This window comes from Scyliorhinus canicula, chromosome 6 (assembly GCF_902713615.1).
Source record: "Scyliorhinus canicula chromosome 6, sScyCan1.1, whole genome shotgun sequence".
Lineage (NCBI taxonomy): Eukaryota > Metazoa > Chordata > Chondrichthyes > Carcharhiniformes > Scyliorhinidae > Scyliorhinus > Scyliorhinus canicula.
In genome coordinates this window covers 54,665,215-54,692,749 of record NC_052151.1, presented here as the reverse complement: position 1 = coordinate 54,692,749, position 27,535 = coordinate 54,665,215, and the positions used below count along the sequence as shown (strand labels likewise).

Here is a 27,535-nt window from a genome sequence, read left to right as displayed (position 1 = left end):
AGAAAAAGGAAACAAAACAAAGGGAAGAAATTATAGTTTAAAATTGTTGAACACAGTGTTGATTCTGGAAAGCTGTAAAGTTGCTAATAGACAGATGAGTTGCTCAGAATATAAAAACAGACAGTAAAAGTTTTTACAAATATATAAGGCAAAAAAGAGTGGCTAAGGTAAATATTGGTCCTTTAGAGGATGAGAAGGGAGTTTTAATAATGGGAAATGAGGAAATGGCTGAGGAACTGAACAGGTTTTTTGGGTCGGTCTTCACAGTGGAAGACACAAATAACATGCCAGCGACTGATAGAAATGAGGCTATGACAGGTGAGGACCTTGAGAGGATTGTTATCACTAAGGAGGGAGTGATGGGCAAGCTAATGGGGCTAAAGATAGACAAGTCTCCTGGCCCTGATGGAATGCATCCCAGAGTGCTAAAAGAGATGGCTAGGGAAATTGCAGATGCACTAGTGATAATTTACCGAAATTCACTAGACTCTGGGGTGGTCCCGATGGATTGGAAATTAGCAAACGTGACGCCACTGTTTAAAAAAGGAGGTAGGCAGAAAGCAGGAAATTATAGGCCAGTGAGTTTAACTTCGGTAATAGGGAAGATGCTGGAATCTATCATCAAGGAAGAAATTGCGAGGCATCTGGATAGAAATTGTCCCATTGGGCAGACGCAGCATGGGTTCGTTAAAGGCAGGTCATGCCTAACTAATTTAGTGGAATTTTTTGAGGACATTACCAGTGCAGTAGATAACGGGGAGCCGATGGATGTGGTATATCTGGATTTCCAGAAAGCCTTTGACAAGGTGCCACACAAAAGGTTGCTGCATAAGATAAAGATGCATGGCATTAAGGGTAAAGTAGTAGCATGGATAGAGGATTGGTTAATTAATAGAAAGCAAAGAGTTGGGATAAATGGGTGTTTCTCTGGTTGGCAATCAGTAGCTAGTGGTGTCCCTCAGGGATCCGTGTTGGGCCCACAATTGTTCACAATTTACATTGATGATTTGGAGTTGGGGACCAAGGGCAATGTGTCCAAGTTTGCAGATGACACTAAGATGAGTGGTAAAGCGAAAAGTGCAGAGGATACTGGAAGTCTGCAGAGGGATTTGGATAGGTTAAGTGAATGGGCTCGGGTCTGGCAGATGGAATACAATGTTGACAAATGTGAGGTTATCCATTTTGGTAGGAATAACAGCAAACGGGATTATTATTTAAACGATAAAATATTAAAGCATGCCGCTGTTCAGAGAGACTTGGGTGTGCTAGTGCATGAGTCACAGAAGGTTGGTTTACAAGTGCAACAGGTGATTAAGAAGGCAAATGGAATTTTGTCCTTCATTGCTAGAGGGATGGAGTTTAAGACTAGGGAGGTTATGTTGCAATTGTATAAGGTGTTAGTGCGGCCACACCTGGAGTATTGTGTTCAGTTTTGGTCTCCTTACTTGAGAAAGGACGTACTGGCGCTGGAGGGTGTGCAGAGGAGATTCACTAGGTTAATCCCAGAGCTGAAGGGGTTGGATTATGAGGAGAGGTTGAGTAGACTAGGACTGTACTCGTTGGAATTTAGAAGGATGAGGGGGGATCTTATAGAAACATTTAAAATTATGAAGGGAATAGATAGGATAGATGCGGGCAGGTTGTTTCCACTGGCGGGTGACAGCAGAACTAGGGGGCATAGCCTCAAAATAAGGGGAAGTAGATTTAGGACTGAGTTTAGGAGGAACTTCTTCACCCAAAGGGTTGTGAATCTATGGAATTCCTTGCCCAGTGAAGCAGTTGAGGCTCCTTCATTACATGTTTTTAAGGTAAAGATAGATAGTTTTTTTGAAGAATAAAGGGATTAAGGGTTATGATGTTCGGGCCGGAAAGTGGAGCTGAGTCCACAAAAGATCAGCCATGATCTAATTGAATGGCGGAGCAGTCTCGAGGGGCCAGATGGCCTACTCCTGCTCCTAGTTCTTATTCTTATGTTCTTATATGAGCATACATTGAGCTGCATTGGAAAACTGCAGGAACAAAGAGGTCAGCTTTACAGCAGGATGGCAAATTAAAATGACAGGGCAACCAGAAGCTCAGAGACTGAACGGAGGTGTTCCGGAAAGTCTTCACCCAATCTGTGTTTGGCCTCCCCGGTGTAGAGCAGATTACATCAAAACTACAATCCTCCCCAGGATTATTACTTTTCTCTGTTTTTAAAACAACAATTTTACTTGAGGTTCTGCCAGTCTTGCACTTGATCGGGCTTCTATATAATGTAAGTGTTGTCTACTGATTTATTTCATTGTTATATCCAAAGATGTGCAGGCTAGGTGGATTGGCCATGATAAATTGCCCTTAGTGTCCAAAATTGCCCGTAGTGTTGGGTGGGGTTACTGAGTTATGGGGATAGGGTGGAGTTGTTGACCTTGGGTAGGGTGCTCTTTCCAAGAGCCGGTGCAGACTCGATGGGCTGAATGGCCTCCTTCTGCACTGTAAATTCTATGATTCTATATCAGTTTATTTTTGACCCATTTCTCAGTCTGTAGGAAACTAGACGGTGTTTCACAGTGCAAATGTGAAATTGGAGAATAAGCACTAACGTTTGCACAATCACTCATTGGATCAAAACTTTGGACAATTAATGCATTGTGCCACCCTTGGAATTTTAATGCTATAAATAATGCTTGTTATAACAAATTTCTTATAGACACAAGAACACCCTGACAGTGAGACCCTGGAATGGACGGATCGTCCAAGACAAGACAAGGGACAAGACAAGGAACTGCAAGAACATGAGCGAGTGTGTGAAGAAATACTCAAACGAGAGCACGAACAGCACAGGTTGGAGTTAAAAGCTCAAAAGCCGAGAGAAAGTAAGAGTATAAATGTTATTTTATTGATGGTATGATCGCAACATCAATGGACAGAGGAAATGTTTATCTAGAGATCAGCATTCAATAAAACATATTGGTTTCCTGTTTTCTGCTCTTTTATCGAAAGTTTCAAAAATTATTTCACAGTATTCACAGTGCAATTCCATCTTAATGTTCCAATAATTGTCTTCATTCAAAATAAGCAAGTGTTCCTGGCTTTGTGACTTTCCAACAGCTGCTCAACCTGTTCCCTTCCCAAAGTTGTCTGGCAACTTCTGTGCACTCTCATTTCCATTCCTCCTCTGTGTTGGTGGTGCAGTTGCTAGCTCCGAAAGAGAAGGCTTATGTTTTTGGCCAACTGTTCTTAACTCTTATTGTGATGGTATTTGTAAAGAACCTCCTGCATTGCTTAGTTCTATGGCACCTTTTGGCCATCTTTAAGTTTTATCACTGCTGGATTGTTTGCATCATCCTTCTGATCCCAATGGTATTCCACCACCATCTTCAAATAAGTAGATTTAAATTCATCCCTGTCCTTATGCCATTTCTTCAGTCTTTCAGTCCACACTGTCTGTCTTGTCTTAGAAATTTGTTAATGATCATCCTATTCCGAAGAAAGGTAATCCAATCTGACTTTCAAACAATCTATTTGTTCTGGAATATTATTGAAAATAATATCTTTTAATCTATATTTGCTAAAGTTTATGGAAGGTTGCAAAAATACCCCTCGCACATTATATCATTTTTTAAAATTCTGACCTAACCCTATTTGTCAGTATGTTTTTCAGCTTGATTATTTTGCTTATGGTAATATGATATACTGTGTCTCTCGAGTTTGGTCTTGAACATTTTCAAGATCATCTTTCATTGTCTTGGACATCTCCAAAGCCTTAGATAGTGTCTGGTCCTGTGGCAGTTTAAACCAATTACCATATGTTATTTTGGCAATGTCATTTTCAAGGCTATTTAGTTAACCTCTGTGCTGTAGCTAATGCCTCATCCTTTTATTCTATCTATAATTAACTAGGATTTCCAAGAGTTCTGTTCCTCATACTCAGTTCTATTTATCGGTGCTCAATTCCATTCTTCATCAAGTCCTGCTTACTCTGTTGTTGATAATTCCACTCCTCCATTCAGATCAATGTCCTTAGTACAATCTCCAGTCACCTCTTTAACTTTGTAGCTCGACAGTAGAAGACAAGGCAGAGTAAATCATAGTCAAACTGCAGTGTTCTGATCAGACCATACCTTAAGTACTGTGACAGTTCTGGTCATGAACACAGAAGAGACACTGAGGCATTGAAGCTGACTTGTGCCTGACCGCCTTGTGTTAAAGAGCTGAGCTAGCAGGAAAGGATTAGATTGTGAATCAGATGTTTTTCCCGGCATGAAGGTTCATAAATTACCACTGGTCTGATGAGGGTATCCCAGGGTGCTTTGAGAGGCAAGGGAAGAGATTGCTGTGGCCCAAATGGAGATATTTAAATCTTCGCTGGCCACAGGTGAAGTGTCAATGACTGAGGATAGCTAATGTTGTACCTTTATTCAAGAAGGACAGCAGGGATAGGCTGGGCCATTTAGTCTAACATCAGTGGCAGGAAATTATTGGAAATATTTCTGGATGACAGGATTAACAACACTTAGAAGGCAGGGAAATCCTGTCCAATTAAATTAATTGAGTTTTTTTAAAATGGTAATTAAATATGTTGATGAGATGAGCGCAGTTGGATGTGTTTTACTTGGACTTCAGTAAGACCCTTGACAAGGTCCCATATGGAAGGCTGGTCCAAAAGGTTAGCGCCCATTGGATCCAAGGCAAGTTGACAAATTGGATCCAAAATTGGCTTCTTAGCAGGAAGCAAAGGGTGATGGTGGGTTTCTTCTATGATTGGAAGCCTGGGACCAAGGTTTGGTGCTGGGACCCTTGCTGTTTGTATGTATTAATGACTTGGATGTGAATGTAATAGGTATGATTAGCAAGTTTGCAGATGACCAGAAAATTGGAGTGTTGTTGATAGTGAGGAGGCTACAGACTGGTATGATCAGCTGGTACGTTGGGCAGAGCATATGGAATATATCCTGATAAGTGTGGAAGTGATGCACTTTGGGGGGTTTAATATAAGGTTATGATATACAAAATTAACATAAGCCCCGAGGGATTATTGGAGGAACAAAGAGGACCTTGGTGTACAGTTCATGAATCCCTGAAGGGTGCTGCACAGGTAGATAGGGTTGTGAAGAAGTCATACGGAATGCTTGCCTTCATTAGCTGGGGCACAGAAATAGGAGCAGGGAGGTCTTGGTACAACCCTTATAAAGCATTGGTTAGGTCACAGATAGAATATTGTGTGCAGTTCTGATCGCCGCACCATTGGAAGGACGTGATTGCACTGGAGGAGAAACAGAGGAGATTCACCAGGATGTTGCCTGGGATGGAAGTTTCAGCTATGAGGAGAGACTGGATAGGCTGAGTTGTTTTCCCTGGAGAAGAGGAAGCGAGGAGGGATCTGATAAGTGGTGTACAAAATTATGAGAGTCATAGATAGGGTAGATTATAAGAATCTTTTCCCATGGCTGAGTGTTCTAAGACCAGAGGGCATAGGTTTAAGGTGAGGAATGTGTGGTTTAGTGGGGACCTGAGGAAACTTTTTTCACCAGAGGGTGGTGGAAATATGGAGCGTGCTGCCCGGAAGGTGGTGGAGGCAGGTATTCTCTCAACATTTAAGAAGCATCTGGGCAAGCACTTAGATCACCAAGGCAGAGTAGGCTATGGACCAAGTACTGATAAATGGGATGAGCATAGATTAGTATTTGATGGTCAGCATAGACATGGTGGGCCGAGGGCTGTTTCTGTGCTGTATGATTCCCATGACTCTAAGCTTGGGCTTTCAGTCTTCAAAGGAGTTGCTGAGAAGGATGATGTTACAGAGATAGGTAAAATAGTAAAGAATATGAAAGATAAATCTGTATATTTACAATTTTAAGAGCAGGGATAGGGTTAAACTAGTAAGGACAAATTTAGGATGAATAATTATTATTTCTTCACCCACCGTGATCAATCCATAGAAGGGATTTCCAAAGCGAAATAAAGAGATGAGAATTCTGAGATCATTTGAGGAATAATTAGCTGGTACGCTAGGGTGTTCTTTCTGTTTGGATAAACTCAGATAGAACAAATGACCTTCCTCATCCACAGTTAAGATTTTACAGTGTAGTTGTCGAATCTCTGAATCTTCATCTTCTCCTCACCCTTACAGTTCCTTTCAGTCCATGTATCTGTAACTGTAACAACATTCTCTTTAATGACTCCACTATAGTTCTTAGTTTGAAGGAAGAACTTGTGCCTTATTACTTTCTCAGGACATTCTAAAACAAAATAATTGTTGTTACGTGATCAAATCTGATCGCGAATTTGTGGCCAGAAAGATTCCACAAACAACAAATGAATGATCAATCAGTTAATATTTAGGCCTGTGGTTAAGGGTTCTCAGCTAGATCAATGAGTGTTTCCAATGTTTCTCCAATACTAATCAAAATATACCATACTTACACGCTGCCACTTTCACCAGGGCCGGTGCTAGGAATTGGGGCCCAATTAGAAAAGTGATGGCAGGGGGCCCCCTACTCTACAAAAGTAAAAATTTATGTATGTTTATATTCGTGTAGTATGCTCGTCTTTAACCAAAAAAAAACATTAAATGCTTGATATACTAAAATTTTGAAACTTACTTACCCGGGCGGAAGGATTTGGCGGCGCAGGGCTGAAGGATTGTCGGACAGTATGCGTGTGCGTTCCCCCAAAAGTAAAAACTACCCTATAGTTCCTCTTAGAATACAGAAAAGGCTTCAAACGGTAACTCTGTCGCCGCTGGGGCGGGGCCCAATTTGATGAAATTGGTCAAATAGGCTTAAAACCGGCCCTGACTTTCACCATCCAACCTACACAACACACAAGACACAAGTAAAAATCCAACACACAAGTAAAATCTACCTGTTCACCTGATGGGTATTTTTTGCCTACATCTGGCCACCATCTCCTTGTCTGACTGCCCAAACGGTATATACAAGGGCTGTAACACGATTAATGCTTGTCAGCTTGTCACGGCAGCACAGTAGCACAGTGGTTAGCATTGTCACTTTACAGTGCCAGGCTCCCGGGTTTGATTCCCGCTTGGGTCACTGTCTGTTCTCCCTGTGTCTGCGTGTGTCTCCTCCATCTGCTCCAGTTTCCTCCCACAAGTCCCGAAAAGAGGTGTTTGTAAAGTGAATTGGATATTCTGAATTCTCCCTCCGTATACCCGAACAGGCGCCGGAATGTGGCGACTAGGGGATTTTCACAGTAACTTCATTGTAATATTAATGTAAGCCTACTTGTGACAATAAAGATTATTATTATCATTATTATTACTTGTGACAATAATGAAAGATTGTTATTATTTTTGGCATTTACACACTGTGCGATAGCATGTTAGCTAGATCCGAGATAGCAGCACTAGAAGGAACAAATAAAGCAAGTGAAGTGCACATCAGCAGTGAAATAGTTCAGCTAAAGCTTAAGTTTGGGCCAGTACCTGGGGGCTTTGATCCACACTCATGGGAGGGAATAAGCAGTTAGAAACATTTCGGGACAATGATAAGAATCAGTTTTATCATTGGAGGGAGGCAGCTTGCGGCTGTTTGCAAGCCACATGGGGTGTTTAGTCATCAGTGGCACCTACACAGTAAGGCACATGTTTAAACCAACATGAGTGACACACTCCTATTGCTGGAGATTCACAAGTTTTATAATTTTATAACTTTATAGTTCCTCAAAGGTTCCTCTTTTGGGGAGGGAGAGTGATTGTTGTGCTTTTAAGATCCTACATATCAGGTACATACAAAGAAGCAAAATGCTGTTTTGGCGGGGTGGGGGGCATGGATGTTTGTGATATCGTGGTGTTTTATAGGGATCTGTGGATGATCATTAATTTGTTGTTTGTGGAATCCTGCTGGCCTTGGAGGCAAAGATGTTGAGAACTCCTGAGTAAAGGGTAGAACATTGTCCAGGGCAACAAGTTGCAGTTATATAGAGCCTTTAATGTGGGGCACCGGTTGAACTGCCCCTGATAGAATTGTGATATTGGGCTTTTTATCCCCTGAGGCTGACTTTCACCTGGCTTTCACCTGGGCCCTTCGTATTAGTTACATTCAAAATTTTAAAGAAAACAAGTAATTTGATGAGAAAATGCAATGATCTGAATGCAGTCTGTGGGTTTTTGCCCTTTGGTTGTTTTTTTCCTTTTATTGTTTTACAGGTTTTTGATGTGTAACCTGCATAATACCTATACGCTCATAGTCTTGCTGTTTAGTTACAATGACAATGAGCACTATACTGTTTGTGACCTTTTCCCTAGATTATTATTTTCACGAGACAAAAATGTTCACACCTGAAAATAATTTATATGATTGATGGTTAAGAGTCATTTTAACCCATCTTGAACTTTGTAGTGCCAAATTTAAGAGGACTGTGCTTGTATTTTTGTCTTCCTTGTTAACAATGGAAGTCCTTCCACTTTAAAAAAGAAAATGAAAAATGTAATTAAAATAACCAACTTGTTTGGTTTCTGATAGCACGGATGTACCAGTACTTCAGTATGCTTTCTGTACAGCATATAGCAATTCAACTAATATAAAATTGCATCCAACAACAGTTTTTTGTTACAAATTGGTCAGAGGAAGAGAGAGAGAGAGTTGTCACCATCTAAGACCATTGCTAACGTGTTTCGTTAACATAAATTGCCCCATAATAAAAATTACATTTATTCATCTTTTACAGGAGTCCGTTTCTCTGCACCAGCCATTTATCTGAGCTGTCACTTATGCTGCTATTCTAAAGATACAGATAATGATTAAAATAAAATCTGCTTGCACAACCAAGTTGCAAAATTCACAGCATGCATGTGCAAGTGTTGGTGTTTGCTTTAAGTTTTACATTTGTAGCACTGGGAGTGGCTGACAACCCAGGAAAGTGGCTGGATAGCTGCTGCGATAGAGATCAAGCCGGATACTGGAGGGGGGGAAATACCAGGGTACGTGCAGCCATTTTCTTTTAGGTCGGATGGGGGTTCCCAGTCAAGCAACACCTTGATTTTAAAATCCTCATCGTTGTTTTCAAGTCCATCACCTTGTCCCTTCTGATCTCTGTAATCTCCCATAGCTGTACAAAATTCCCCCGGCAGGACTCTGCCAATTCTGGCCTTTTGAGCATTCCTTGCCTTTAGCTGCCGAGGCACTATAGTTGAATTCAGTCTCTATAATCTCCTCCGCTCTATCCTCCTTTAATATGTTCCGTAAATCCTATCTCTTCATCCAAGCTATTGGGCATCTGGCCTAATATTTCCTTTTATGGATCAATGATAAATCTTTCTCATAACACACCGGCCATGTTAAATTGCCCTTAGTGTCCAAAAAATGTTAAGTGGGGGTTACTGGCTTACGGGGATAGGGTAGATACGTGGGCTTCAGTAGAGTGCTCTTTGTAAGGGTCGGTGTAGACTCGATGGGCCGAATGGCCTCTTCTGCACTGTAAATTCTATGATAAGTACCTTGGGCAGTTTTATTACATTATAGGTACTACATAAATTAAAGGTGTTATTGAGAAAGGAGAGCTATGCTTTATTATCCCAAATTGCTCAGGGTCTGAGGCTACACCTTCTGGTATGTCTCGAAGCTCTGGCGACAAATCAGAAATTGTTATCTGAAATCATTTATAGTAATGAAAGGAATGTTTGTTTCCGTAAATATTTTGTTCCTCCGAGTTGAAAAATATCAGATCAATTTGTCCATTTTATTTCAGTTTCCTGAACTCTTAAGGGAATTCTTCCTGATTGCAATTGCTTTGTTGCCTGACCATTTTTCCATATTTATACTAACCTATACTATCATGTAACAGTACTTTTTGTTACTGTTAAAAGGACTGAATGCCTTGTCTCATTTATTTTAAAAATGTCACCCCTATCTTTGAGTAGTATGTGAGGAGCAGATGGATCATCTAGATAAAGTTGAATCTCTAATTAGGTACATTTTTGGTAGTACTGCTGGAAAGTCATGGAAAAACAATTTGCACGCTGCTATGCAAGGCTAAGAACCATGGAAATAATGACTGCTTCTGTTTGGAGATAGAGCCTCAGAGATTTTCTCCTTTTTTAGGAATGAGTACAGTGAGCCCTGGGCTCCTGACTATGGCACGGTCATAACCCTTGTTAGGCTCTGGGTCTGGCCTTCATGAATAATAGGCACTATTATTTTCTGAGGGCTGCCTAAGATCACTAACTTCACCTAGCCATGGATAAGACCTTTGAGAATGCCACTAATGAATCTCTGAGGTAATACTGAGAGAATACCAGACCAAGCAAGGAAAAAGCAATTGTCTAGGACTTGAAGCTATTCGATGTAACTAACTATATTTTTAAGAGTTTTACTTTAAAAAAATTTGAATGCTTTATATCTCAGACTACAGGCAAATCCTTGCTTCCTATGCATCAGAATGTGCTTTTACCTAAAAAATGTCTACATAATTTGTAGGAGATTATAGACCGAGCATAAAACTCTCACCAGTGTATCACTTGATCATCCTATGCTTCAGAAGACAGAAGAATAAACATTATCAAACTATGCCTTAGACCACAAACTTCCATATAAATTTATTCAACAGCAAATGGGCAAGACAACAACAGATTTGCAGTGACAACAAGCTTAAACTGCAGTGGAAGTTAGATTTGGCACGGATTTTGAAAGGCAGGTGGGAAGGGTGCCAGAATGAAGGAGCCCCCATCCAAGGTCCAAGTAAGATAATCCACCAGACATGCAACCCCCGGTCCCTGAACCCCTCCTGCCAACCACAAAATTAAGACTGGGGTGGGAAGTGACCCTTAAGTAGCCATTAATTGGTCACATAAGGGTCTCAATTAGGGTGAGGGCAAGCAGACTGCTCTACATCTTACCATCTTTTTGTTAAATTGGCGACAGCTCGGGTTTGGGTAGTTCCAGAAGTGGTTTGCAATATCTGACAGTGTTCTCTGCTCAAAAGAATTCTGTTCACTGTTCCTATCAGTGAATTGGATATTGGGCTAGAGGATTTGGTGTTTAAATTTGCAGACATTACTGAAATAGGAGGCACAAAATAATGCTGAGAAACAAAAAGAGCTTTTAAGGCTCTTTGATAAAGAGGGCAGAAAAAAATGATCATTGGCAGATTTTTTTTCAGTGCCAATAAATGAGTAATGGTACATTTTGGTTTTAAAATCATAGTAATATTAAGAGGGAAACCTGGATCATGTGCAAGTTCAGAGGGCCAGATTCACAAGACCTTAAAAACAGGATTAAGAAGTTAAAGAAATGCTAAATATTATGGCGAGAAGTATCAAATGTAGAAGTCAAATTACATCAAATGTTAGTAAACCGGCAATTGGAAAACTGAGTAATTTGGGGTTTCACACTATGGGAAGCAGTGCAGCTTGAATATTGAGCGGGTGCCGAGTATGACGCTACGCCGCTGCCATTTACAGCAGGTTTTCATAAACATGAATCTGGTGGCCTCACCTCCCAAGAGGGAATATTGGAGGTGAGCACGCAGGCAACCATGAATCTCCAGGGTCCTCAATGCTCAGGGTGCACAGGAGAGGAAACAGATAAGTTCAATTCATGGGGAGTTGTTAATAGGCCTTACCTTCATTTCAGGGCACCCCTTCAGGGGGTCTGGAGGCTGGCATGTAGGTATCATTTCCTGTGTTCTCCCTGGTGGCTTGTGCTCAAATCACCACTGGAGAAATGTCCATCCTTAGTGGGAGCTGGAAAATCAGTGGGAGGAGGTGACTATAGCGGGTCGACACTTGGGGGGTTCGAGGATGGGGTTCCATGAGAGGCCAGGCTGCAAGGGCAGAGTGGGGGACTGAAGAATAGGCTGTCGCCTTGCCTCATAAGGAATAGAGATCCTCTCACTTGGGGAAGCATGACTACAGTGTGAGTAGAACTTTACACTCAGGCAGCACAAAGAGGTTAGGCTGTATGGAATTTCAATTCCATGTGTCTGGGATGTTTGACTGTCAGGAATTAGTGTGTTTGGCTATAAACTGCAAGAATGAAGGTGCCCTCTATCGATGTGCTTGTCATGCTAATTGCACGCATCACTCTAATTAGCTGCAAAACCAATGCATCCACTCGTCTGCCACTAGGGCAGTCTTTTTCCTGATATGCTACCTCACCATTCATTGATGAATCAATTGTGCCAATGAAATCTGAAGAACTAAACATCAGTGTTACTGATTGGAGTCTCAATGAACTCCAATGCTCATAAAATAATTAACTTCACACACATTACACTGCTGTGAACCCCAATGAAAGGCTTCATGATGAAATCTATCATCACTCACCCTGTTACAGGTCATGACGTGTGGTGCCTTTTGGGTGTCCTGTGAGGATGTAGATGCTGGTCCTGTGTATCTACTCAATTGCCCTTTCATCTGTCGCAAGTTTTTCGAGGTGGGAAAGGTCGGGGGAAAAGTGCCACTGAGACTCTCCCCTAATCCTGGTGATGTTGAGAGCGACAGCTGTGGGGATTTGCCATTGTGAGAGAGGAGGATGCGAGGCCTAGTGGAAAGGCACTCATAAGGGGAAGCGCATGAATGGAGGTCCCAGAGGCGTGGAGTTCTGAGGGACAGGGCCGCACACTTTGGTGTTCTCTCCTTTTCAGTGCATGATTCTGGAGAATCTTGAAGCCTGTTGAGTTGACTTTTCTACTCATAGCTATTGAGCAACACTATACACAGCAGCCAGGACCAGAACCCTGTAGAGGAGGGGAAGGGTGGGCCCATAGCCGTTCCCGGAGCTGCACTGCAAATGGTGGAGCCCCATAGGAGATGCTTCCAGCAAGGGGTCTTCTGAAGTCTGACATCCTACCTACAGTTGCCGGAGCTTCAGTGCCAGAGAAGACTGCGTCTATACCAGGAGACAGTGGACCATGTCCTACAAAAACTGGCACCCACCACATAGAAGTTGAGGGCACCCACTGCCCGTGGCCCTTAAAGTTACCGCCGCTCTGAACTTGTATGCAAGCAGCTCTTTTCAGGGCAGCACCCATGATCTGTGTGGCATCTCCCTGTCAGCCACGCACAAATTGTGCATCAATCTTCATGGAGGAAGATACTTCGAACATACCATTCACACTAAAGAAATTAAATACCATCACTACAAAAGCAGTACTCGACAAACTAATGGGATAAAGGCGGATACGTTGCCTGGCCCTGATGGCTTGCATCTTAGGACCCTAAAAGAAGTAGCTACAGAGATAGTGGATGCATTGTTTGTAATTTTCCAAAAATCCTTGGATTTTGGAGAAGTACTGGAGAATTGGAAAACTGTCAACGTGACACCCCTATTCAAAAGGGAGGGAGATGAAAAGCAGGTAACTATAGGCCCATTAGCCTAACATCTATTGTTGGAAAAATGTTGGAATCAATTATGAAGGACGGAATAACAGCATTGGAAAATCATAATCTGCACAGTAGCACAGTGGTTAGTACTGTTGCTTCACAGCACCAGGGTTCGATTCCCGCTTGGGTCACTGTCTGTGTGGAGTCTGCATGGGTTTTCTCCAGTCATTCTGAATTCTCCCTCTGTGTATCTGAACAGGTGCTGGAGTGTGGCGACTAGGGAATTTTCACAGGAACTTGATTGCAATGTTAATGCAAGCCTACTTGTGACAGTAATCAAGATTATTATTATTAGTCAAAGCAGAGTCCGAGATCAGACTAGTTCTGGCGTTTCCAAACTAGTATGACTGTTGGCTACAGTCAAGCAGAGTCACCATGGCTTCATGAAAAGGAAATCTGACTAATTTATTAGAGTATTTTGAGGAACTCTCAACCAGAGTGGGTGTGTTGTATTTGGACTTCGATAAGCCGTTCGACAAGGTACCTCACAAAAGGTTAAGTTATAAGATAAGAGCCCATGATGTTTGAGACAGTATATTGGCATGGATAGAGAATTGGCTAATGTCCAGGAAACGATGAGGGGTTCTTTTTCATGTTGGCGACCTGTAACCAGTGGGGATCCACAGGGATTAGTGCTTGGACCACAACTGTTTACAATATATATTAATGACTTGGTGGAAGGAAGCAAATGTACTGTAGCCAAATTCGCAAACAGCACACAAATAGGTGGAAAGACAAGTTGCAAGAAGTACACAAATAGTCTGCAAAGAGACATTGATAGGTTAAGTAAGTGGGCAAAAAGTTGGCAAATGGATTATAATGTGGGAAAATGTGAAGTTATTTATTTTTGAAGGGAGAATAAAAGAGCAGAGTATTATTTAAAAGGAGAAAAACTGCCGAAAGCTGCCACAAGGGACTTGAAGGGGTACTTGTGCGTGAAACACAGAAAGCTAGCACACAGGTGTAGCAAGTAATCAGGAAGGCTAAAGGAATGTTGGCCCTTATTTCAAGGAAGTTGGAGTACAAGAGTAGGGAAGTCTTGCAGTACAAGGTACTGGTGAGACCACATCTGGAGTACAGTGAGCAGTTTTGGTCCCCTTATTGAAGGAAATGTTATTTAATTGGAGGTGGTTCCAGGAAGATTCACTAGAATGATCTCCTGTATGGAGGGATTGTCTTATGAGTAAAGGTTAAATAGGTTAGGACTCTACTCATTGGAATATAGAAGAACGAGAGGTGATCTCATTGAAATATAGAGGATTCTTAAGGGCTGACAGGGTAAATGCTGAGAGAATGTTATCCCTCATGGGAAAGTCTAGGACCAGAGGGCATAATCTCAGAAAAAGGAGTGCCATTTAGGACTGAGATGAGGAGGAATTTCTTCTCTAAGGATTGTGAGGCTTTGAAACTCCTCGTCATGGAGAACTTTGGGGCAGAGTTCTTGTGTATGTTTAAGGCCGAAATAGACCGATTCTTGATCAGTAAGTGAATCATGGGTTACAGGGAAAAGGCAGGAAAGTGGACGTGTGGAAAGTCGGATCAGCCATGATCGTAATGAATGTCGGAGCAGGCTCGAGGGGCCGAATGGCCTACTCCTGTTCCTCTTCCTTATGGTCTTAAATGCATTAGGGAGATTACAGATGCCTTTTATGTGAGGGCCCACGTATATATAAACTTGGACTCAGACATGGAGGTCATGAGCCATGGAGTGCACATACCCTGTCATGGAGTGCACCTTCTACACCAAGATCTGCACTGCGGACACCACCCTCGCAGTGTTGGCTTCACTGCATTGGAGTGACGACAACATCTCTTCAGACAGAAGGCGATGGGATTCCTCCATACAGTCCAAGGAGGGTTGCTTTCATCCCTTTCTGATGCTTGTGACTCTGCCTTTGCATTTCCATCAGCGCTGGGATGACCGGATCCAGCTATGACAGGTGGTCAGCAGTGTCCTGGGCTCTGGCATCCCCCTGAGTGCCGGACCCCTGGAATGTCCCTGCTTCCACCTGCTGTGGATCTTCACATGTGAGGTGCTCACCAGTGAGCGACCCAGAAGCCTGCCTACTACTTAATCTCACGGAGGTGTGAGTATCTGCACGAGTGGAGGGTGCAGGTGTTGCCCCTTCTATGGAGAGTCCCCTGCTGAGCTGCTCTGATCAATGGTATGCAGGGAGCGTAAGGATAGTCAGGGCTGCTCTTCTGATTGCCCTACAAGGGAAGGAGCATGGCATCATACACCGCGGGGGATAAATGCTGAAAGATGTTTATTCACTTGAGGCATGACTGTATCCTTGGGGTTCTTCCTTTTGCTCGTTGCTCCTACCGTGCCATCGCATAGGTGCAGTCTAGCTCCTCTCTGCCGGCTCAAGGGCTCTTTCCATGGGGATGAGGGTGCAGAAACGCCCGTATCACTCAAGGGGACTGTGCCCTTTCACAACTACTGTGTTCTATTGTGTCCTGCAGGGAGACAGATGGTTGAGATTGTAGGCAGGAGTCCTACCGGTTCAGATGGTTGTGGAGTGGCATGCGTGGGACTGGAGTAGGAGTGGGGATGTGAGCAGCAGCATAGAGACTGGGGGGCACCATGGGATTTAGGGATTTCCAGGGGGATGGGGAAAGAGGGCCTCATGACATGTGGGCAACCCATGAGGTGGCTGGGTGAGAGATTATCTTGGGAGGTGCGAGGGGTGGGTGAGGGGGTGCAGTGAGAGACTGGAGAAAGCAGACTTACTGCGGGAAGAAGACCACCCTGGCTGCGGGAAGACCATTCATATTTTCGGCACTGCTGCCCCGTCCTTTCCTGGAGGGAGGTGGCACTTACTAAAACAACCACAACCTCCCAGATGGGGGTGGTTACCTTGCTGGAGGGATGCCTCCTGGAATGCGGGTACAGGAGGTCGCGCTTCTGCTGATCTCCATCCAGTAGTCTGGTCAGGGCTCCCTCCAAAAATCTTGAAGCAGGTTTCCTGGCTGCAGCCCCCTCGGTTGGATCTGGAATGATTGCTGGGGAAGTGTTTAAATGGAGCTCCCCAGTGACTGCAGTGATTAAGTTTCCCCGAGGCGAGGGAATCAGCAGGTGGCTGCCAAGAGCACTGAGTGATTCACGTGCATGAGATGGTAAAAATTCCACGAGATTCCGCCAGCGGAATTCGCACTGTTTTCTCACCGGAATTGACATTTTACCATTTTTTGGTAAGATTCCACCCAAAGATTTTCAAGATACAGACTTATTTATTGCAGATGTGGTTGTCCTGGATTGCAGTGCTTCCCACAAACTCCGAGTGCTGCAATTATGGCATACCACCTGCGCTGCCATCCCGTTTAACCCCTTTTTATTTGGTTACTACTTAAGACAGTTTAACTTGTAGGTAGGATAAGTTAAATGGTTACCTGTAAACTTAACGCTGCTAGCCCGCCTGTGCTACAAAGTTACTTTATGATTTTCTTTTTCTCTAGAGCCTTTTCACCTCTTTGTTGCATTTCTGCGGGGCATGGTAGCACAGTGGTTAGCACAATTGCTTCACAGCTCCAGGGTCCCAGTTTCGATTCCCGGCTTGGGTCACTGTCTGTGTGGAGTTTACACTTTCTCCCCATGTCTGCGTGAGTTTCCTCCCGGTGCTCTGTTTTCCTCCCACAGTCCAAAGATGTGCAGGTTAGGTGGATTGGCCATGATAAATTGCCCTTGGTGTCCAAAGAGGTTGGGTGGGGCTACTGGGATAGGGTGGAAGTTTGGGCTTAGGTAGGGTGCTCTTTCAAGGGCCGGTGCAGACTCGATGGGCCAAATGGCCTCCTTCTGCACTGTAAATTCTATGATTCTGACTCAGTAATTGGTGCGGCTTGTGGTGCTCCTCACTCTCCTGATTTTACGAGACATTGCTTTCTTAGTAATTTCTGACAGGAGTAATTGTTAGTAAATGATCAATTATGAATTTCAGCCACATTGGCAATATAGTGATGTGGAAAGGAATTTTACACCTCATTTGGGCCAGGGATGGGTTTATAAAATGGGGTAAACTGTTCAAAATTCCATTCACTTTGGCGGGACTGTAGAATCCTGCCAGTGTACAATTCCACATAGGAGTGAGAACCTTGGCTAACTGTTTGTTTCCTTTCCATAACCTAGGAATACTGAGGCTAAATCTAGTAGTCTAGATTCCTCTTTTATTTTGGAATACACTCCCTGATCCTTACCCCTCTTCCTTGTAGGCTTTGAAGAATAAACTATTCTTATCGTATATTGATTTTGGACCCAATTGCCAACTCTGTTTAGTCTCCACTTATCCTGTAAATGTATTTATCTTCAACAATGAAATATATTTCATTTATTAATGGTGAGTGTTATTAGCAATCCCCTATTCTCATTCCCTTCAATTTGCCCTCCACTAAATCATATAAAATCTATTCCTAATTTCAAAAGTTTGAGTTATTCATTAATTGAAGTAAGCAAACTCAGTAAAATAATGCATTCTTAAATAATGGGATTTAGAATATGAGTCAAACTTGCTTCATTCAAATTAAGATTAGACTCTTGCAATATTGATTGGTCCTTCCAAATTGTATATGTGATTTTGTTCATGCCTTGATTGTGGTGAATTTCATCATGTTCCATCATGCAACCCAATGATGTACAGATTAGGTGGATTGACCATATCTTTTTATTAAAACAGTAAAAAATATATACACGGCCGAACAGTATAAACACTAATTTTGTGTTGAAGAAACAGGGTACCCTCCCCTCAGTACCAATGTACAGGGAGGGGAGGGGGGGGTAAGATACTCTGATTATTAAAACAATTCACAACACAGTTGTACAAAAAACAAATGGTACAAGCACTAAACTTTATGCTGGAGAGACCAGATACCCTCACTTCTGTATGTCACCAAGCTGAGGGTGTTGCTGGGTGATGGTGGGATGAGGCGTAACGGCTGCACCCGAGTCAGTAGCCAGGGGCACTGGGTCAGTCAGGGTCAGAAGGTCAGAAGGATCCATACCTGACCCTCGCCTCTGTACCAACATGAAGGGAAAGGAAGGCGGGGGTGGGGGGGGGGGGGGGGGGGGGGGGGGGGGGCGGCGCAATAGGGGGGCCTGAACTATCTACGGAGGCAGAAAAACAAAAGAACCTTCAATTATGATGTGCCAGATTCCGGGAGTCCCCCAGAGGAGGTGAGGGGCGACAAGAGTGTCAGCCCTGCACCCCACTGCAGAGCGCCTCATGTGCACCCTCCACTCCCGACACTGGGTGGCTGACAGCCTTCGGACAGTTGTTCTCCGGGCCCGAATCCTCCACCACACTTGAGTTCGGCGGGTGACATGGGCCCACCAACCAACCCAGGGCCTGCCTTGATCCGTCCACCGGGATCATCGACAGGCAGGATCTCCTCAGCCTCCTCCCAGGGTCCCGGGCCAGCAGGAGGTAGTGGTGCAGGTGCCTGGTCACCGGAAGGTCCCGAAAATAACTCCGGGAACAGGTCTGGGATGGTGGCCGAGGTGTCCGAAGATAGCGGTTGGAACAGAGGGTCTTCCAAACTATAACCTGCTGAGAACCTAAGAAGCAGGGGGTTATCACTGTCCCCCTCCCATGAGAAATTGAACAAGTCCGGCGTGCTGAATTGTACTGGGTGGAACAGGCCTCCCAAGGTTCCGTCTGACCCCGAAGCACCCTACTCGGGTGCTGGGATTTCCACACTATCCCCCTGCCTCTTCTTTCGGGGACTGGATGTGACATCTATGGGAATGAACCTTAAATGATGCTGTTTGCATGGTGGGGAGGGTCACACAGCGGGGAGACTATCTCTGGAGGCCCCTCCAGGCTGATTCCTTATCCCTCAATGTTTCTCTCTAGAATTTGTGGCTGGGACAGAGGACCCTCTGGTTTGAGGTCGCCGACCTCATTACCATCACCCATAGGGGCCTGTGCAAAAGTGTTGCCTGGCCCAGCATCCGGTGGCAAAATGTCACCAGGCTGAGGGTGTTGCTGGGTGATGGTGGGGTGAGGCGTAACGGCTGCACCCGAGTCAGTATCCAGGGGCACTGGGTCAGTCAAGGTCAGAAGGATCCATACCTGACCGCTGGCGAATCGCCCTGTTGGTCGTCTTCTCAGCCTTCTGGCCACGCGGCTGCCCCCTCACTGCCACACCAGCAGCTGAGGTGTCAGTGGGCACCGGCATAGCTGCCCCGAATTGGGGGTTAATTGCAAGGCCAGTGGAAGTGGAGGGGGCAGCGGCACCATCAGCAGCAGCCTTAGAGGTGTGGCAATTTTTTCTAATATGCCCCACTTTCTTGCAGGCATGGCACCGCATGCCTCCCACGGACCCGAAGATGTGATAGGTTTTATCCCCAAAAGGGATCTCAAAAGCCCTTTCCAGAACCTTTTCCCGGGCCAGGCAAACAAAGACCTGGCGCCTGAAGGAGAAAATATGCTTGAGCGTGGGGCCCTTGAGGCCAAGCACGAGCGGTACCACCCCTGACTGATGGAGGTTGGCAAGGAGGAACTCTGTGGGGAAAAAAAGGCGGGACATGAGAGAATAACACTTGAGGCAGTGGTCTCCAGCGGGTCCACCGCCAGGTAGATCCCCCCCACTGTGAGCCCTTTTTCCAGGGTGAGGTGGACCGCCCCCATGGCTCTCAAAAAGAAGACGGCTTTGCCATACACCTTCGAGGCTGCAACTATGGCCGAAGGCCCAACAACTTCAGCCATAGCATAGACGCAGGCCTCGATTGACATGGTGGGGTGAGCATAGCACTTCACCCCAAGTTTTTGGGCCATGAGGCGAAACAGTGACCTAGCCCCGGGAACAGTGAGGTGGCTGTAGAGGACCCCACCACCGGCGTAGCTGGTGTTGCTGCCATCCCGGTCAGTGGTGGTCAATAGGGGAGAAAGGGGAGGGAGAGATTAAGTGAAGGGGAGGAGAGCGGAGGAAGGCACAGGAGGATGGGGCAAGGGAATGGATCGGGTGTGCCTCAAGTACAAGGGAGGAAAGGGGAGGGAGGAGCAGGAAGGAAAGGCACAAATGGACAGGCCAGTGCCGAGGAAAGTCTTGCGGGCTGGTCCCCCAAAAGGTCTTTAATCCAGCAGCGGGTGGGTGGGTGGGGGACAGGGTTTTCAGCCCAGCCGGGGCCCAGCAAAACAGTCCACGGATATTATTCCGTCTCAGCATAATCGGCAGATGAAACAGAAATAAAGCCCAGATATACCAACCTTCCTCTCCTCTTCATCCCCTTCCAAGTGTTGCAGCAACCTCCTGTTTGCTGGGATGCCTCAGGCCCCTTGGGCTCTGCAGATGAAACATTTAGCAAACTGCAAACAGTCCCAGCTCTAAGGGCCCTGTAGATGGAACAGGCAGCAAACAGCCCCCCCCCCCCCCCCCCCCCTCTCCTGCTGCAGGCTGTGGAAATGCAGGGACGCAGGCAGGCAGTGTGTAAATCCAGTCCCAGGCTGGAGCTATATCCAAGGCAGGCGAGGCCAAACCGTCACCTGTGAAGAGTGCTTTCCCTCTCTTGCAGCTTCCTGTAATATCCGCTGAGCTGCAGATAAAACAGGCAGCATTAAATGTCATCTTCCCTCTCTCTCTCCTTTCTCTTTCTTCCAGGCAATTCAGCAGCCACCAGCACTGGAAACAGCATGTGATGAACGGTTATTGTATTACTATACCCGTGTCATCATGTAAGGTGATGTCCCCTTTAAGACTGGGCTTGGAACCCTGGGGGACTCCACCTCCGGCCCCGCTCACCTGGGAGTCGTATATAAGTTGCAGGCGGCACCCAGTAAGCACCCGTCTCGGCACCAGGCTAGTTCTTAGCTTATTAAAGCCTTCTTTACCGTTTTACTCTCTAGCGTCGTTATTGAGGGTACTACAATTTAATAAGCTAAACTACATCAGGATGAAAGCAGGCCTAAAACCAGAGAAGCTCAATCTGGAAACACGGACACCGGAGGCAAAGGAAATTTTTCAATACTGGCTCCGATGCTTCGAGGCCTACCTGGACTCCTCAGAGACTCCCACCCTGGGGCCACGCAAGCTGCGCCTACTCCACGCCCGGCTGAGTCACAGAATCTCTGCCACGCTCGAAAAGGCGACTACCTACGAAGAGGTGGGCGAGATACTACGCACGCGGTTTGGCAAACCCATCAACAAGGCACATGCCCAGCATCTGCTCTACCTGTCGGCAGCGCTCAGGGGAAACTCTAGACGAATTCGTAGAGAAACTCACCGCGCTCGCCAGGAACTGTAATCATCAGGATGTGATGGGGGAAATCCATATGAACCTGCACATCAGAGACGGAGACGCTTTCGTGTCCGGCATCCGCTCGACCTACATCCGGCAGCGACGACTCGAAAACGGGGCAAAAGACCTCCAGGACACGCTGACGCTTGTCCGACATAATTTAGGCGCGGACCCTGCGAGCCCCCCTCGGACTTCCCCAGACTCGGCCACGTTAAGGGCCTGCACCGCGCGGCAACCCGCCCAGACCGGGGGCACACTGTGTTATTTCTGTGGGCAGGGCCACACGTGCGACCGACGGCGGCAGCCATTTTGCGAATCCGACTCGGCTGAGGTCTCGGACTACCTGCAACTGGGAAAGATCACCATCGACCAAGCGCGGCCAAAGCACCTGAGAACTCTATGATGCAGGTCCAGGTAAACCGGTGCGGCACTCCATGCCTTTTCGACTCTGGGAGCACGGAGAGCTTTATTCATCCAGAAACGGTAAGGCGCTGCTCCTTGCGCACCCATCCCTTGTCCCAAACCATAGCCCTTGCATCAGGGTCCCACTCAGTCCAAATTAAGGGGTATTGTATTGCGGATCTCTCGATCCAGGGCACCCGTTTCAAACTGTATATCCTCCCTCACCTCTGCTGCTCGGACTGGATTTCCAGTGCAGCCACCGAAGCCTGACACTGAAGTTCAGCGGACCCTTGCTCCCCCTCACGGTATGCAGCCTTGCGACACTGAAAGTCGCACCACCACTCTTTATTCGCGAACCTCCCTCTCGACTGTAAGCCCGTCGCCACCAGGTACAGTGCCCAAGACATGACTTTTATCAAGTCAGAGGTCCAGCATTTACTGGGAGAGGGGGTCATTGAGGCTAGCAACAGCCCCTGGAGAGCACAAGTGGTGGTAGTCCGGTCCGGGGAAAAGAAACGGATAGGCGTGGATTATAGCCAGATCATAAACCGCTTCACGCAGCTCGATGCGTACCCACTTCCTCGCATAGTAGAAATGGTAAATCGGAACGCCCAATACCGGGTATTTTCCACGGTCGATCTCAAATCCGCCGACCGCCAACTCTCTATCCGACAGAAAGACCGTCCCTATACTGCCTTCGAGGCAGCCGGCCGGCTCTTCCACTTCCTCAGGGTCCCCTTCGGCGTCACAAATGGGGTCTCTGTCTTCCAGAGGGCGATGGACCAAATGGTGGACCAGTACGGCTTGCGGGCTACATACCCGTACTTGGACAACGTCACCATCTGCGGCCACGACCAGCAGGACCATGACATGAACCTCGAAAAGTTCCTCCAGACCGCCTGAGCACTCAACTTGACCTATAACAAGGAAAAATGCATTTTCCACACAACCCGGCTAGCCATCCTCGGCTATGTCGTGGAAAACGGGGTCCTAGGTCCTGACCCCGACCGCATGCGCCCCCTTAAGGAACTTCCCCTGCCCTGCAGCCTCAAGGCCCTCAAACAGTGCTTGGGGCTTTTCTCCTATTACGCCCAGTGGGTCCCCAAATATGCGGACAAAGCCCGCCCACTCATAAAGACCACGATATTTCCCCTGTCAGCTGAGGCCCGATCAGCCTTCAGCCACATCAAGGCCGACATCATCAAGGCCACTATGCACGCGGTGGACGAAACTATCCCTTTCCTGGTATAGAGCGATGCATCAGACATCGCCCTGGCTGCTACCTCAACCAGGAAGGCAGACCAGTAGTGTTCTTCTCCTGGAACCTCACCGACTCCGAGATTCGGCACACTGCCTTCGCAAAGGAGGCACATGCCATTGTGGAGGCCGTGCAGCACTGAAGGCAGTACCTAGCCGGTAGGAGGTTCATCCTCGTCACCGACCAACGGTCGGTAGCCTTCATGTTTGATAACGCACAACGGGGCAAAATAATAGACGATAAAATTTTGAGGTGGAGGATCGAACTCTCCACCTACACGTACGATATCAAGTATCGTCCACGGGAGCTCAATGAGCCCCCAGATGCCCTGTCCAGCGGCACGTGCGCCAACGCGCAGGAGGACCACCTGGGGGCCATCCACAATGACCTCTGTCACTCAGGGGTTACCCGGCTCGTCCACTTTATCAAGTCCCGCAACCTACCTTACTCCACCGAGGCGGTCAAGGCCATGACCAGGGCTTGCCAGATCTGCGTGGAGTGCAAACCGCACTTCTACCGGCCGGAAAAGGCTTGTCTCGTGAAGGCCTCGGGGCCCTTTGAGTGACTACGTGTGGACATCAAGGGCCCCCTCCCGTCCACCAACCGCAATGCCAACTTCCTCACCATCATCAACGAGTTCTTCCGCTTCCCATTCGCCGTCCCCTGTCCCGACATGACCTCAGCCACCGTGATAAAGGCACTGCACAGCATCTTCACCCTGTTTGGTTTCCCCGCTTATATCCACAACGACCGGGGTACATCGTTCATGAGCGATGAACTGCATCAGTATCTGCTCAGCAAAGGCATCGCATCGAACAGAATGACCAGTTATAACCCGCGGGGAAACGGGCAGGTGGAGAGGGAGAACATGACAGTTTGGAAGGCTGTCCTTCTGGCCCTACAGTCGAGAAGTCTCCCAACCACCCAATGCCCTACACTCCATTAGGTCGCTCCTCTGCACAGCCACGAATGAGACCCCTCGCAACTGCTTGTTTGTCTTCCCCAGGAAGTCCACCTGCAGGGTCTCGCTTCCACCTTGGCTGACTGCTTCGGGACCTTTTCTTCTCCGGAGGCACGCGAGGAGCCATAAAACGGATTCCCTGGTCGAGAGGGTCCGATTACTACATGCAAACCCCCGATACGCCTACGTCGAGTACCCCGACGGCAGGCAAGATACGGTTTCTCTCCGGGATCTGGCACCCGCTGGTTCCCCTACTACAGACGCTCCCTCCCTCACGGCTCCCCTGCGGGATCCGGCACACACTACTACCCACCCCCGGGCCCCTTCCCCATCTGTGGACACTGACCAAGCACGCCCCCTCCCTCTACACACCCCGCCGGCACCGCTGTCCCCAGCCCCAGCTTTTTCGCCTGTGCCCCGATCCCCTACCCCGACCCGGACCAAGGCTCCAACCACCCTGCTCTCGGACGTACCCTCAACTAAGACGTCCGTGTCCACCGCACCACCGCCCGAGCTGAGGAGGTCGATGAGGACGATGAGGCCGCCAAAACAAATAGACTTGTGACTCCACTTCACCCCCGCCGGACTTCGGTTTTTTAAACAGGAGGTGAATGTGATGAACGGTTATTGTATTACTGTACCCTTATCATCATGTCAAGTGATGTCCCCTTTAAGACCGGGCTTGGAACCCTGGGGGACTCCGCCTCCAGCTCCGCCCACCTGGGAGTCGTATATAAGGGGCCGACTTGCAGGTGGCACCCAGTATGCACCCGTCTCGGCACCAGACTAGTTCTTAGCTTATTAAAGCCTTCTTTACCGTTTTACTCTCTAGCATCGTTATTGAGGGTACTACACAGCAGCAAATTGAGCAACAGTGACAGAGAGAGCAGCTGCAGCCACTCGAGGTGGATTAGCCATGCTAAATTGCACCTTAGTTTCCAAAGATGTGTTAGTTAGGTGGGGTTATGGGGTTACAGGATAGGATAGAGGAATGTGCCTAGATGTGGTGCTCTTTCACAAGGTCGGTACAGACTCGATGGGCCAAATGGCGGCCTCCTGCACTGTAGGAATTCTAAGGTTTCACAGAAATAAAAGGCAATATCCTTTTTCTCTATTGCTGCTGCTGCTGTTTTCTTCCACCTACCATCATCACCTCCTGTCCTGAAAGTATTGTTGCATTGCTAGGGCACAGTTCCATGGACACTAACTTCACTGAAGCCTACTTGTGACAATAAGCGATTTTCATTTCATTTCTCTGACATTATTCATGATTGAAACTTGATTGTGAATGTCAGCAGGTTATTCACTGGTTTGTAACTAAGCCTCATCTTGCCCCCTCAAACGCCTATTTAATACATTTGCTGAATAATGATTTGGAGTGAGAACCTTGCCTGACTGACTATTTTATTCCATTCCTTAACCCAGCAATACTGAAGCCAAATCTAGCACTTTGACTGTATTCCTGGCTGAGATTTGGAGAAGACACTCCATTTAAACTGAGCTCAGGAAACTGTCCATTTTACCATGAAAGTACAAGCTAGTATTTTTGCCAAATAAATTTTAATTGGTTAAAGAAAAAGAATGAAGGAATCATGCAGCTTTAATTCCCCCCAAGGATGGGAACCGAAGCACGGGGTCTGAGAAGGAGGAAACAAGGACAAAAACAAAATACAGAAAGGGGAATAAGAAAAGTGATAGGCAGAGAAACCAAGGGCCAAATTCAAACAGAGCCACAATGAAAAATATTGGGAGCTAGACTAGATGTTAAAAAGACTGGTTTAAAGGCTTTGAGCCTTAATGAGTGGAGCATTCACAATAAAACGGATGAACTCACAGTGCAAATAGTCGTAAACGGGTATGATCTAATTGGGATTACGGAAACATGGCTGTCAGGTGACCAGGGATGGGAAGTGAATGTCCAGGGGTATTCAGTATTTAGGAAGGACAGACAAAAATGAAAAGGCGGTGGCATGGCAGTGCTGGTTAAAGAGGGAATTAACGTAATAGTGAGGAAGGATGTTAGCTCTGACAATGTGGAATCCCTATAGGTCGAGCTGAGAAACACAAAGGGGCAAAAGACATTAGCGGGCGTCGTATATCGACCCCCAAACTGCAGTGGTAATGTTGGGAAAGGCATTAAACAGGAAATTAGAGACTCGTGATAAAGCAACATTTCTAATTATGGATTATTTTAATCTGCATATAGATTGGGCAAATCAAATTAGCCACTATAGTGTAGAGAAGGAATTCCTGCAGTGTAGGAGGGATGGTATTCTGGACCAATACATTGAGGAACCAATTAGAGCAGTGATTGTCAAACTCGGGGGCGCGACCAGCGGGTGGGTCGCAGGCGGGTGTCGGGAGGGTCACGGAGCCGTCCTTCGCTGAGCTCCTGATCGTGCAAATCCGCACGCAACAGCCGCAGCAGCGGGCTATTAATAACGCAGGCTGCAAGCAGCCTTCAAAATGGCCGCGATCATGTTAAAAAAAAAGTGCGGCCGCACTGCGCATGCTCACCGATGATCAGGCATGCATGCGCAGTGCGGCCGCATTTGTTTTTACATGTTCGTGGCCATTTTGAAGGCCGCTTGCAGCCTGCGTTATTAATAGCCAGGTACTGCAGAGACACAGAAGATTTAAAAAAAAATTCTACCTAATCTTCCTGCCTAAACGGAGTAAGAAGTCTTACAACACCAGGTTAAAGTCCAACAGGTTTGTTTCAAACACGAGCTTTCGGAGCACGGCTCCTTCTTCAGGTGATCCACATTCACCTGAAGAAGGAGCCGTGCTCCGAAAGCTCGTGTTTGAAACAAACCTGTTGGACTTTAACCTGGTGTTGTAAGACTTCTTACTGTGCTCACCCCAGTCCAACGCCGGCATCTCCACATCATGCCTAAACGGAGGCAGAGAGCAGGTCACGCTCCCCGAACGTCGACATCACGTGCTTTGGGCGCGATTGCGATTCCTCCGTTTTGTTAGTAGCAAACAAGCAACAGGACAGTAAAATTTGAAATGGATTGTTTTGTTCTAAGGAAGAGAGGGCCAAAGACACAAACAGGAATTCCATCCAAACTTGAAGTGTGTTGGAAGGAATAGTGCAAGTTGTGAATTTCATTAAACCCAGCCCACTCAATACCAGACTTTGTGACACTATGTGTTCCGATATGGGGGCTGAGCACACACGTTTATTGTTCCACACAGAAGTACGTTGACTGTCAAAGGGTCGGTGCTACTCACAGTTTACGAAATCCACGCTTTCCTTCTTGAGAAATTATCCCCTCTGGCTGATTCGTTAGCTGATGAACTGAACCTCAAATTGCAAGGGAAGAATGATGATTGCTTTCGGCACTCTGAAGAAAT

General features: G+C 46.4%; 1 protein-coding gene across 2 annotated transcripts in view; it reads left to right on the top strand.

Moving 5' to 3' along the window:
• The window catches only part of lca5 (lebercilin LCA5), a 167,425-nt gene that overhangs the window by 122,900 nt on the left and 16,990 nt on the right, over positions 1-27,535 (top strand). For both annotated transcript variants that reach the window (XM_038799298.1, XM_038799299.1), the window contains exon 7: positions 2,690-2,855. In XM_038799298.1, the coding sequence (XP_038655226.1) occupies positions 2,690-2,855 (166 nt within the window). The remainder of the gene's footprint in view (positions 1-2,689; positions 2,856-27,535) is intronic.